The 12,427-nt window shown below is 42.6% G+C and overlaps 1 protein-coding gene across 1 annotated transcript in view; it reads left to right on the top strand.

Moving 5' to 3' along the window:
• LOC146830893 (fibrocystin-L-like) overlaps nucleotides 1-11,608 on the top strand; it is a 533,569-nt gene extending 521,961 nt beyond the window's left edge. Inside the window, exons 78-79 of the mRNA XM_085603812.1 lie at nucleotides 4,690-4,924; nucleotides 9,714-11,608. Coding sequence (XP_085459938.1) covers nucleotides 4,690-4,922 — 233 coding nt within the window. The 3' untranslated portion in view covers nucleotides 4,923-4,924; nucleotides 9,714-11,608. The remainder of the gene's footprint in view (nucleotides 1-4,689; nucleotides 4,925-9,713) is intronic.
• Nucleotides 11,609-12,427: the final 819 nt, after the last annotated feature.

Here is a 12,427-nt window from a genome sequence, read left to right as displayed (position 1 = left end):
AAAAACCCGGGGGTATATTATCAAGACAGGCGATAAAATTGTGATGTGAAGAATATCTAACATGGTCTTCAATTGGAATTCCATTATCGCCATTTTAGTGGCAGTTTTCTGCCGCTAAAGCGGCGATAATTTTATCGCCTGTCTTGATAATATGCCCCCGATGCTTTAGGACACCCCTGCACCCGTCATCCCTGGGCCTTGGAGACGAGAACCAAAGGTGTCCCCCCTTCCCCGAGCATCGCAAGGCCTGAGCACACTTGCTGGTTCAGCCCGACTGGCTTCCTAGCCAGAGCCTGCAGTCGCTTTTTACAGTAACCGATCTGCATTGGACTGCCGACGCTGATTTGCACCCTGCACCCAGAGCTAGTTGTTTACTGCTAGTTCTGCCTTGGACCTTGCCCACCACTCACCTTAACTCCAGGATATTGGTCCTGTAAGTCGATGTGCTGCACCTGTCTGCTGAACTTGTTCTTCCTTCCATAGGTTAACATTGCAGAACTCAAAAATTGCACTGTGTCCACTTTTTAATGTGAAAATAATTTATATGTTAAAACATACTTACCTGAACAATTTTTCTCAGATGCCAAATCATATATAAAGGTACTTGGTATTTTACTTTATTGGTTTGGAACTCCTTCTTGAGTCTTGTGTGTCATTTATTAATCATTGTGTGTATTTGCAAATGTCTTTCACTCCTCTGTGTTAAGCCTAAGGTTGCTCGACCACACTACCCCCTAACAGAGCATTTTCCATAACAAGGCCTGGCCACTCATAAGGGAACCCCTGGATTATTTGCATGGTTTATCAGATTTTTGATATATCACATAAAGAGACTGCTTCTAGTTCTTACATTGCTGCATTCTGCAGCATATATAAAAAGAGGAAAAAACCTCAGGGGATTGTTTTTATGCTGCAATGGTGCCCCTTCCTGCACAAAAACAATTGTCCTTACAACGCAGGCACTCTTGCACCATTGTGTAAGGGTGTCTGCGTTGGCACTAGGCAGCCAAAACTGCCTAGGAGAAAAGGCAGGAATGCGCTGTATTGACTCAGATACATCACATTCCTGTACTTTCCCTGTCACGCAGTGCAGCGCAGCAAGGTGACTTGCTGCACTGCACAACTTGGCCATATGCCTTAAGGGGAATATTTATGAGGGCTTTGTGTCATGCTTGCACTATGCAAAATGGTACATACACGACACAAACCTCTCAGTCATATTTATGAAGCCATACAAAGCCACTTTGTGTGACTTTGAATGGCTTCGCAAATATGGAGTAATGCAACACAGCCCCAATCGCTGCATTGGCTGTGTCTGAGCAAGGGAGGCGTTCCATGGTCGTTTCAGTGGGTGTTACCAGGCTTCTATGGATTGTTTTGTGTGCTGAAAGGTGTCCCTTCCTTCGCAAAAAGAATCCTGCCTGTAACTCATGCCCCCTTGCACCATGGTGCAAGGGGGCCTGCATTGGTGCTAGGCTGCCGAAATGGCACCAGCGTAGAGGGAACGGACAGGAATGCACTGTATTAGATAAATACGGTGCATTCCTGCCCTTTCCCTGTGCAGCAGGGCAGCGCACCATAGTGACTTGCTGCCCTTCACCATGATTCCAGTAAATATGCACCTAAGTGTGTAGCTCGACCTTTCTCTTCTGAAACTAGCCAAAATAAATCAACTTAGTATGGCCTGGTGTCAATGTGTAGCTCACTAATGGCCTCATGTAACGTTTCAAGTGGTCCAGTCCTGGCCTTTCCTGGAAACATTACTTTGCTTCCTGGGACATCTATTTTCCCACTTTAAATGACCTTTAAAACTATGGGATGCATGGAATTTTGGCCTACAATGCAGAAATGTCTGCGAGTGTCACACACTCAGTGGCATATGTACAAGCCCCTATCGCCACCACAATGTGCAGCACACATGGAAAAAGCAAAATGCCGTGGTTTGTTTATGTACAGGAGACCTTTAAAACAAATCCATTTTGTCACGTTTATGTGTCCTGCATGAAGCAGCATCATGACAGTGACAGAATGGCATTTTAGGATTGTTTATATGCAGGAAGGGACACCTTCCTACACATAAACAAACCTCCCCTGCATGCAGGCAACCTTGCACTATGTTGCAAGGGTGCCTGCGTTCACGCTAAGTTGCTAAACTTAGCGCCATCACAGGGGGAAGCGCAAGGCTGCACCACATTCTTGTAAATATGGTGCAGCCTTGCGCTTCAGAGGTAGAGGATAGAGGCGTTAAGCCACAACGGCTAACGCCTCTCTCCGCCACTTCATTGTACATATGGCCCTCAGCCTCTGAAAACATGCTGAGGTTCTTCCAGTTCATCATGAATAAGAGAGGGTCCATTTAAAGCAAACTCTCCACAGCCATTATGAAAGATTAACTTTATTTAAAGTCCTGGAGTTTTCCTATGACTTGCAGAAAAGGGGTGCACTTTTACAAACTTAAATGTTGCATCCTTAACCCTTAATAAAACTATACAGTTTTAGCAATGTCTGAGAAAAAAAAAATCATTTTAACATGACATCATTTTACAGGCCGATACTCGCTCAACAGTTGCTAAACATCTGACTATAGGTCACACGAAAAAACTTTTAAAAGTATAGCAAAGAAAAGCTTGGATCTTTCAACATTCACTTTCTCACCTGGAGATTGTCTGATTCTGCTCCAGTGCAACGATGAGGAAATGTTTAGATGAGCTGACTTTATTCCTCAAACACGTTCTTTGGCTCAAAACAGCACCGATCCACAGGAGTCCCGACCAGTAGGCAGCATAAAAAAGCAAACCTGTGGCACACAGAAGACTACCTGGGGGAGATGAGCTGGGAGTGATTGGTGGCAACCAAGGTTTGCACTGCAGCTGCTGCACATGCTGCATAGATTGAGGCCCTAGGCGACTACATAGAAGTGTCTCCAGCACTCCTTCTCTGCAGAGGCAGTCTGTGCTGTGTTTCTTAGAGAGGCAGTGGGTGGCTGGTCTGATGCCACCAAAGCGTAGAATGTCCAAAGGTGAGCACTGTTTGGTCTAGTTTAAGTGGTGCTTGTGGACAGTAGCAGCATCTCCCTGGAAGAGATGAGCAGAATGTGAGGAGAAGCCACTAATCTAGTCAGGAAGAGAAAGCACAACTGAGATCCAAGACGGATCTCACGCTCACTCTGGGGCTGGGCCTACACTACACTTCACTTCACCCAGAGCACTGTCCCTATCCACTGCATATGTCAGTGAGAGATGGGAAAAAGAGTACATTGGGAGAAGTTGTGATCATGGGGAGAACACGCCGTCAGCTAAGTCCTCTGATTTGCGTGAGCATTTTGGGACCTCGGAGGAAGGCAAGCAAACGTGCAAATGGATGTAACAGTTATTCTATCAATAAAGGTCTTTGAGACAAAGCTTGTAAAGAAAGATGTGCATCTGTAACTGCAGGTACACTACATTACATGGATGCAGATTTACGTCTTGCAGGGATTGACTCAATTGTCCAGAAGTATACCTCGAAGCCTGCGATTCATACAGGCATCAGAATATGCTGGGAAATCTTTAGTGAATTCCAGTTTTGTATGAGCACATACACAAATGTAAAGTTCCTTCTGAGAACATCTGGAAGTGAACGTGCACGTTATCTTGTTTTGTGTTTTCTTTATTAGGAAAATAATATTTTTCCCCATTGAAAATCCAGTTCCACTGGACCTCCATCAATTTTAGGGATGCTCTCTTTCCCTTCCCACCCGAAAGGTATTTTCCCTTGTCCTTGCCTGGAGTAAATACCAACATTTTAACAGGTGGGATAGGATTAAAAAGGATTTGTATATGCCCACAAATGTTGAAGTTTGTAGATATGCCCAAGCTCGCAGGACATTCCAACGTAGGTGCAACCGTGTGAGTAAATTTACTTGTGCATAATTTTCTTGTGGAGAAATCCTTTTACGAGTGCAAAACTAACCTCTGAGAATTTCAAAAGTGGCTTTGCACATATAAAAATGCTATTACACATGTGAGCTAAACTTACAGCACAGTGATAGAAAGCCTAGTTTGTTTTATAACAATATATCTTATGGTGGACTACAGTATGAGTGCTGTTTAGGCTTTATGTACCCTACACAAGACAAATATGTGTGTGTAGAGCTGTAGGTGTCACAAGGGGTGCTATCATAAAGCAGAGTTTTACATGACTGGTCATGGACATACAATGCACATTTTCTGAGTTCAATGTTCCATCATAAGGCGGTATACAAGTTCAGCCTATACACTGGACAACACGTTCAGTTCCAATGAAACAATGGGTACAAAATTGCATTAGACTTGTCCTATTTTATAGAGGTAAGACGTCTTCACATGGACAGAACCTTTCTGCTCAGTATGCTAAGTAACCTCTTTAATTCTGTGAGCACACTGCATCACATATCAAGTACTCATGCTGTGTACGTCTTTTACCATACGGCTGTCCATACAAGGCCTTTTTTCTCAACGCTTACGCCTCAATACATAGCCTCATGAAGATGCATCTATGCTCAGTATTTCGATTTTTGTATCCACATGTAGGTGCATTGAGGCTGAAAATACATATTATGCAGGGACAGACTGTTATTTAAATATACTTGCCACGTAATTATGATCCTGGCTGCACATAAAACGACGACTACAAAATGCTGATGTAATTAATGTCTGGATTGTTTTTTAGGCTCAAATTTCAAAATCGAATTTTCTTTGAACAAAGTTTCTGCACAAACCAGATCTTTTGATCCAAAAACCTCAGCAGTAGGAACAACAAGCCAAACTACAACCAAACCCACAACCACGACAAAGAAACCTGTAGCTGTCGTGGACACATCCAGTTCTGCCTTGGGTGTCAGAAGTGGTCTGGCCTTCCAGGTGCTAGTTCTGATCGTTGGATTGTTACTAGGGACACTCTGAAGGTAAGTGGTACTGCTTTTCGGGGAAATGGTGAGTGAGAAAGGTAAAATCAGAACAGAGTCACTTCTTGTGTCACTTTTTCAGTTTAATAAAATGGTATTGAGGTTACGAGAGAAGACAATACAGACATAACAAATATGAAATTAATAGAAAGAATTATCATCATAAGGTGATGGATAACAATTCATAGAAGTAAAACATATTTGTAAATATGAAACAAATCATTATAATGATATAAAACCTCATTCTGAAATTTAAAACTGTGAGAGATATAGGGACACGTAATGGAGAAGAAAAAGAGAGAATAAAGTAAGGCACAGTGTTTGTGTTTTCTTAATAATGACGCAAAAGGTAGTCATAATAAATTAGACTTACGTTTGGCTTCAGCAGTTTGAGGCAGTTCTCTAACTCTGTCTGCACCGGCAGCAAACATTAAAAACTAGAAAGTAGAACAATTGCATTGTTGTAAAACGAAAAGAGGTGCTTGGTTATTCAAAAGTACATATTGCCCTCGAGGCTACTGTTGCCTGAAATGCACACCAGTTAGCTTCATTAGCTGTGGCGTAGCTCGAGCTTTTGCCGCCCGGGTGCAGTCCCTGAGCCTGAGTTTGCCGCCCAGGGATGGCCAGTGCATGTAAGAGCAGGGAAGCGGGGAGGAGACGACGAGGAGGGAAAACAAAAGAAAAAGAAAATTTACCATGCGCTCACCGTTGTCCCCGCCCCCCAAAAATGCCGCCTACCACGGACCGCCCTCCCCCGGCTGAGCCACTGTTCATTAGATGACTAATTCAACTGTGTTTGCCTTTGATTTATGGCTTCTATGTTTGGGAGACTTTAGGCTGCTGACCATTTGATTGCAGTTGCTCAGAATATAATCCCTCCAATGTACATGAATAAAGAAACCACATTACATTTTAAAATCATAAACGCCTATTGGTGGTAGCCATGATTTCCTGTGCAAATAATGACGCTGCTTATGCCGAGACTGTCTTTGCATGGACGGAGAACCTATTCTTCAGAGCTAGGGCACCTTTCTGCTAATATGAGATGCTCGGAGAGCAAGGGCTACATTCTGTACCTCAGTAGTCTTCCTTTCGGCGCTGTCAGGAGACTGCATGGGTTGTATTCCAGAGTCTTTGTGTTGATGTAAAAAAGCAGCTATTTGTTTCACAATTTAACACCAATTTTGCACACTTTTTTTGATTCTTGTGTAAAGCGTTAGGGACCAAAAAGTGTGTTCGGGCGGGCAAAAATTGGAGAAAACTGATTTTACATTATTTTTGATGCATTTGCTTTATTAGAAATGAAGATAAACAACTGCCACTTTTCAAGTGTGAAAGATGAGACCCAAGAAACTAAAAGCAGCTGCCAGGATGTGCTAACTTCAATTCACTTTGTGGTTTGAGGATATACTTTAGGAAAGTGCTTCTTTTTGAGTGGTGACTCCCTTTTTTAAGGACTGATGCTGCTGGTTGTTGAACTCTATGCCCTTGGGTACTGCTGTCCAATCCTCATGCTCTACCTCCTAAAACGTAGCAAAATAGGCACATTTTTTATTTGGCATACTTAACTTTCCAGTAGGCCCATAGTATATGTTGTAAGAAAATGCACCAGTCTCTTAGTAAGTTAAATGTCACCTGCGGACTGCAGCACCTATTGTGCCATTCACTAGGCTGACTAGGAAGCATGGCTTCAGGGCTACATGTGTAGCCTGACTTCTACAGCTTTTAAATTAACCCTGTGGGCAGAGCTCTTAAAATAAACCTTTTGAAACGAGGGACACTACACTTTTAAATATTAAGTAAGCCCACCCCACCCCCACCAAATAGGCCTGTAGCCCACAAAGTAGGTTGCCCTGTCCCTAAAATGACTATAGCTGGTTCTATAAACAAAAAGCTAAGGTACGGTTAATATGGTAGTGCCATATATTTGGTTTGGAATACACTACAGAGACAGGTCAGCCACTCATTTTAATATAGCCTTATAGCCCGCCATAGCGGGCTATACCGGCTATTAAAGGCCGGACCCGAAGGGATTTAAATCCCCCTCGAGCTCCGAGAGGCCTTTGTAAAACATTGGAATGTTGCTCTGTGGGCCTTTACCGGACGGTAGCAGCACGGAGCACTCCATTGTCTTCAATGGAGCTCCCAACATTCCAATGTTCTAATATTTATTAAAAATCCAACTCAGTGGTGAAGTTGGATATTGGATAAACATACAGGAAAAGTAACTTTATAGTTTACTACCTGAACCCTTGTGGGCTATTAGGCCTACCTGCAGCTGGCCCATCAGTGCTGCTTTGATGTGGTATAGAATAGTGCTTTCAGAGCTTTACCCAATCAAAACAGGCCAGGAGTATCCAGGAACTTCACAAGATCGGGTGTGACCCTTACTTTTATCGTATTTTCATTGGGTATCCTGACGAAGATGGGTCTTTTGATCCAAAAAAAACGTTATCATCCTGGGTTTAGATTCAGTGGAGGGGGGAGCTGGCCCCAGAACCAGTTTGGAGTCTTTGACTAGGATGGGACTACTCATTACCTTAAACACACTGCCAGGTGTGCCACAAGCTCTCCCCAGGGGCAGAACGATTTTGCCATCTTGGATTTTAATGAAAATGGTGCACTGAGGGACAGTTTGCCGTGAGGCTAGTGAATTGAATAAATGTAGAACCTCACCCTCTGTTCCTCAGAACACATTCTGGACCTGTAGTTGAACAGAAGAGGACTGGACCTGCTGCCTCTTACCTTTGGAGAGGTGGACCTGCTCCCACTTGTACCCAAGACAAAAAGGTGGACTGCAAAGGTCAGTTTGGCTGACCTCCTGTGTGGCTACAGGGATTTAAGCTGCAAGATACCTTTTTCCTGGAGTGACCACTTTACAAGTTACAACTGGAACTGAATAAGACCTTGCTTGTGGCTTCTGTTGAGTCTGACTCTCCCCGAAGTGCTGTCGTTGAGGTCCTGGAAGCCGTATAAGTGTATAGTGTCAAGGATGAACTATCCCAGAAAGTCTGAAAAGTATCTGGCTAATTGGAGACTAAACATTAAACTTCTAGGTGTACATTTCAATCGATACAACTGATTATCCATGTATCATCTAGCAAATTGGCCACCACTGTGAAGAGAATTGGCATTTGCACATGTGTTTATCTTATTTGGTTTTTTTCTCCCCAGGAGAAGTTATTGTCCCTGTGGAGAAGCCCCTTTTCCTACATTCTTAAGAAAGAGGATAGTGTTCCCTTTGCTTCCTCGCCATGAAACCATAGTACATTTCTGCTTGTGTCAAGAGTAGGGCTCCGCAGGTTTATAGGGTGGTGAATATCCTGCAAAATGTTTTGACCATATAATTATTTCTAAAAATCAAATAATGCTTGCTAGCCACAGCAATAATTACTGTTCTCTGATGGGGACAAAACCTGATGACATGAGATAAAGACAGCTACGTCACACAATTCACCCATTTTTGCAATTAAAAAGCAATTTTTAGCACAATGGAAGGTATCCGTCCTTGTATCTCATTTAAAAAGGACCAGCTGCATAGTGATCAAATAAAAAAAATGTAAACTGTAACCACTTGCAGGTATAAAATGGTAACATTGGCTAGAATGGCACTTTGCAGATGGGGCTGCACACCTTAAACTTGTGCAGTGGCAAAAGCTTTTAGCGTAGACACATACATGAAATTCATTCTCTTAGCATGTAAGAAAAAAAGATAGTACGGGCAGATGGCGCTGCTGTTCAATGAACATTCCCTGGATGTTTGGGAAGGCTTAGAATTAGGGGTGGGTGCTAAACTCCGCTCCACCGGCAGAGTTTGTGGAGCTTTTCCCACTCCTCTCTCCCCTTGGAGTGTGGAGTTTCAGAAAAACTCCACCAACTTTCGTGCAGCAGAGTTTTTTCTTGTGCATGGCTCACCAATGGTAAGTGTGAGCAAGAAAATGGGGCTCTGTACAGTCTCCTGTCGAAATTTCGCAACACAAGCCGCAACCGCTCGCATTAAGAAAGCTTCCACTCGTAGTGAAAAAGCTGCCGCTCTAGCAGAAAAGCTACTCGAGCGTCAGAAAAAAAGCAGGGCACTCTGGCGTGCCGCATGGTGCAGTTTGTGCTGATTTTACAAGCTCCCGGTGCTAAAAATCAGCTTGTGTAATGCGACGGACCACAACTCTGCAGCTCGCGGAACTCTGAAGAATCTCGCAGAGTTTTTGGGTGACAATGCGGAACTCTGAAGAGTGAAACTTCATGGGTTACGCTCACCCCTATTTAGAACACCAGAACAAAAAGCTAAAAGGCTAAAAAAAAAACTGCTGCAAGTTTTGAAGCTCTTGACGTTTGCTTTCATTTTAAACATGGCCGTTTGTTCTATTTCAACATTTCTAAAAACTATTAAGTTTTAAAATCATTCTTCTCAATCATTCCTCTCCTATCAACTGCCTGTGATATAAAAGCATGCAACCATTGCAACTCTTTTTTTAATATCTCCCGACTCCTTTATCAGATTTACTTCTGTTGCTGTTAGAGGCAAACTACCATGGTTAAGCTGGGGATTCTTACAGAAATCTGTGTTTTTTCCATGTGGCCGCTCAGTCACAGGAAGAATGTTGCCTCTCCTCTGTGGTCTAACAATCTGTGGTGTCCGACAAAAATGTTTCCATATTTTTGTGGTTTGCTCTTGGAAAGCCTTGGAAGGCTGTGGCACGTGTTAATGATAAATAACGTTCTAGATCATCAGGCCTATATAACCTTAGCAAATATTCTGAATAGAGATTTAATGATTTTTCTATTTTTTCAGGTCCCATCCGTGAGGCACAGTTTCAGATGGAAATCTAAAAACTCGGACGCTGTCAAAGGAAACTATTTACTCCGTTCAATGTTTTTAAATGTTGGAGGAGCAAAGAAATTCAAAATAAATATTCCTTTCGCTACTTTGCAAATGGTGGAAGAGCAACAAACTGCTTTGAGTCAAGTGATTGAAACAACTATTTTTGTTTTTTCCGGTCATTTGTATTTGTCATGTTTAGATGGGTTAGGTGTTCAATCCATTGTAGCAGTAATTGTTTCACAAGCAAATGTTTGACAAAATGTGATGATTTTGTTCTCATTTAGGCTGTCTATCCACATTAAAATGTGGTACTTAGTCTCTTTCCAGAAATCTCTTTAATGTCCTCGAACTGCAGTAAATTGTGGGCTTTGCCCGGCTACACTAAATATTCTGTTGACATTGGCTTTTTCTGCTGCTTATCTTCTTACCCATGGGTTCGATTGAGGTTTCTTCAACTGTAGGAGTCCATTGAGGCTCCAGCAGTCAGTGCCATCAGTGGTTCAATGTTGAAATGGTAAAACAGTAACCATATATCCGTGCATTCAACTGCATGCGTTGTGCACTCAGGCTCAGGTGGGATTCAAGCGCACTAATGAACTGAAAGAGTTTCCGGGCCATTTTAGCATCACAGTGATACACCTCTTAACTAACTGAACTTATTCCTGTTGACATCCGCTTTTATCACCGGAAGAGAATTCCCCAGCAGAGTATACACTCTTCCTTCACGAATCCGAGGTTTGTCCACTACCACCAAACTCTAATTCAGGCTTTACGTTTTGATCCGCGGCAGGAAAAGAGGTATTAACCGTGGAGCAAGAGGAGCTCATTCGGATTGTAATGAAAGCCATGAAGTGCGGATTGTAATGAAGGCCATCACGTGTGGATTGTAATGAAGGCCATCACGTGCGGATCGTAATGAAGGCCATCACGAGCGGATCGTAATGAAGGCCATCACGTGTGGATCGTAATGAAGGCCATCACGTGTGGATCGTAATGAAGGCCATCACGTGCGGATCGCAATGAAGGCCATCACGTGCGGATCGCAATGAAGGCCATCACGTGTGGATCGCAATGAAGGCCATCACGTGTGGATCGTAATGAAGGCCATCACGTGTGGATCGTAATGAAGGCCATCACGTGCGGATCGCAATGAAGGCCATCACGTGTGGATCGTAATGAAGGCCATCACGTGTGGATCGTAATGAAGGCCATCACGTGCGGATCGCAATGAAGGCCATCACGTGTGGATCGTAATGAAGGCCATCACGTGTTTCCAGGTCCAACTAGAGCAGCCTTTTTTGGCGTAGAAAACAAAAGCACTTCAAGACCAGGATACCATTCATATTTAGGATGAATTTCTTATTGAATGGTGCACAAGAAGAATTACATTGTGAGCTGTAAATGTCTGTTTATTTGGAGGACACGTGATCAAATAAATAATTGCCCTAATCCTATGCTAAAAGCAATCATAACAACCTCTCTTTTATACATTAGTTAATACGCCCGGTTTGCACTTTCTTTAGAAGTGTTGATTTATCCATTGTTGTGATACTAAATTTATCTGGAAGGATCAGAGGCTGAGTGGTCCAGTCAGGAGTGGACAACACTGTCATTTTGATAGAACACAAATCAACCAAACTTGCACCTGTTGCTATTTATACTGTTGTTGATCTGTTTTTTAAACTCCAATGTACAAAATAAAATTAAAAATCATTGTTTCTATAAGAATATTAACGTACTCTACTTTAGATCTGCAGACACCTTCTCTGTCTTCATGTACTGCTTATTTAACGTTATACTCTGTATCTTATGAATTTGAAGAAATCATTGTTATTCGTATATAATAAATCAAAGTTTCAGATGCACGAACAGATATAATTGCGAGTTCTTAATGTCCTCCCTTTGATCCAGTGATACCAAAAATGTACTAACGAGTTATATATCCCTGCTAGTAAAAATGTACAGTGTGTGAAATTACAGATGAACGTCATCCCTGAGAGCTTTCTTCATTGTAGCCTTGATAATTACGATGAAAGGGCATTCTACTGTTAGAAAGGCATCTGGCATAACATGATGCAGCAGGCAACTCTGTGAATAATTGACACGCTAAATGAGTGAGGGTTCTTATTCAACTATTATGAAAAGCAGATATATTATGACAGGTAATGATGTAAATTATTTTAAATTAGTTGTTTCACCGATGGTTGTGCTTACAATCTAATCACCCTTAGCTCCAAGCTAAAAGGTAATACATAAAATGACACCACATATCCCATCAGTAGAACCAGAGATATGACTTCTTAAAGTTTTAGGTGAAAATAGCGTCAAAAAGACAAAGTGCCACTCGCAGTTATGTGGTCCTGCTGGACCGGGGGAAAGTCACAAGTTCAGGCTGAATGCAATTGACCAGGGGTCATATACAGGGACCAGATTTGTGCAGCCGAAGTGTTACCTTCTCAAGTCTGCGCAAAAAGTGCTTTTCACATTGCCAGGGTACAGAAGGATGAGGTTGTTGGAGTAAGGAGCAAGTCGGGTGTTGCAGACGGTCGATGCTGTAGCTTGAAGAGCCGACCGTCGCTGGAGACCTGGATATTTACATTAGCATTTTCTGTAGCATTTTCGGGGCCCTTCACTTTCTCATTTGCTCACTCAGAGCCATATTTATGAGAAGTGATGCATCGCTG

This window comes from Triturus cristatus, chromosome 5_1 (genome assembly GCF_964204655.1).
Source record: "Triturus cristatus chromosome 5_1, aTriCri1.1, whole genome shotgun sequence".
Lineage (NCBI taxonomy): Eukaryota > Metazoa > Chordata > Amphibia > Caudata > Salamandridae > Triturus > Triturus cristatus.
This window is presented reverse-complemented; position numbering and strand designations above follow the sequence as displayed.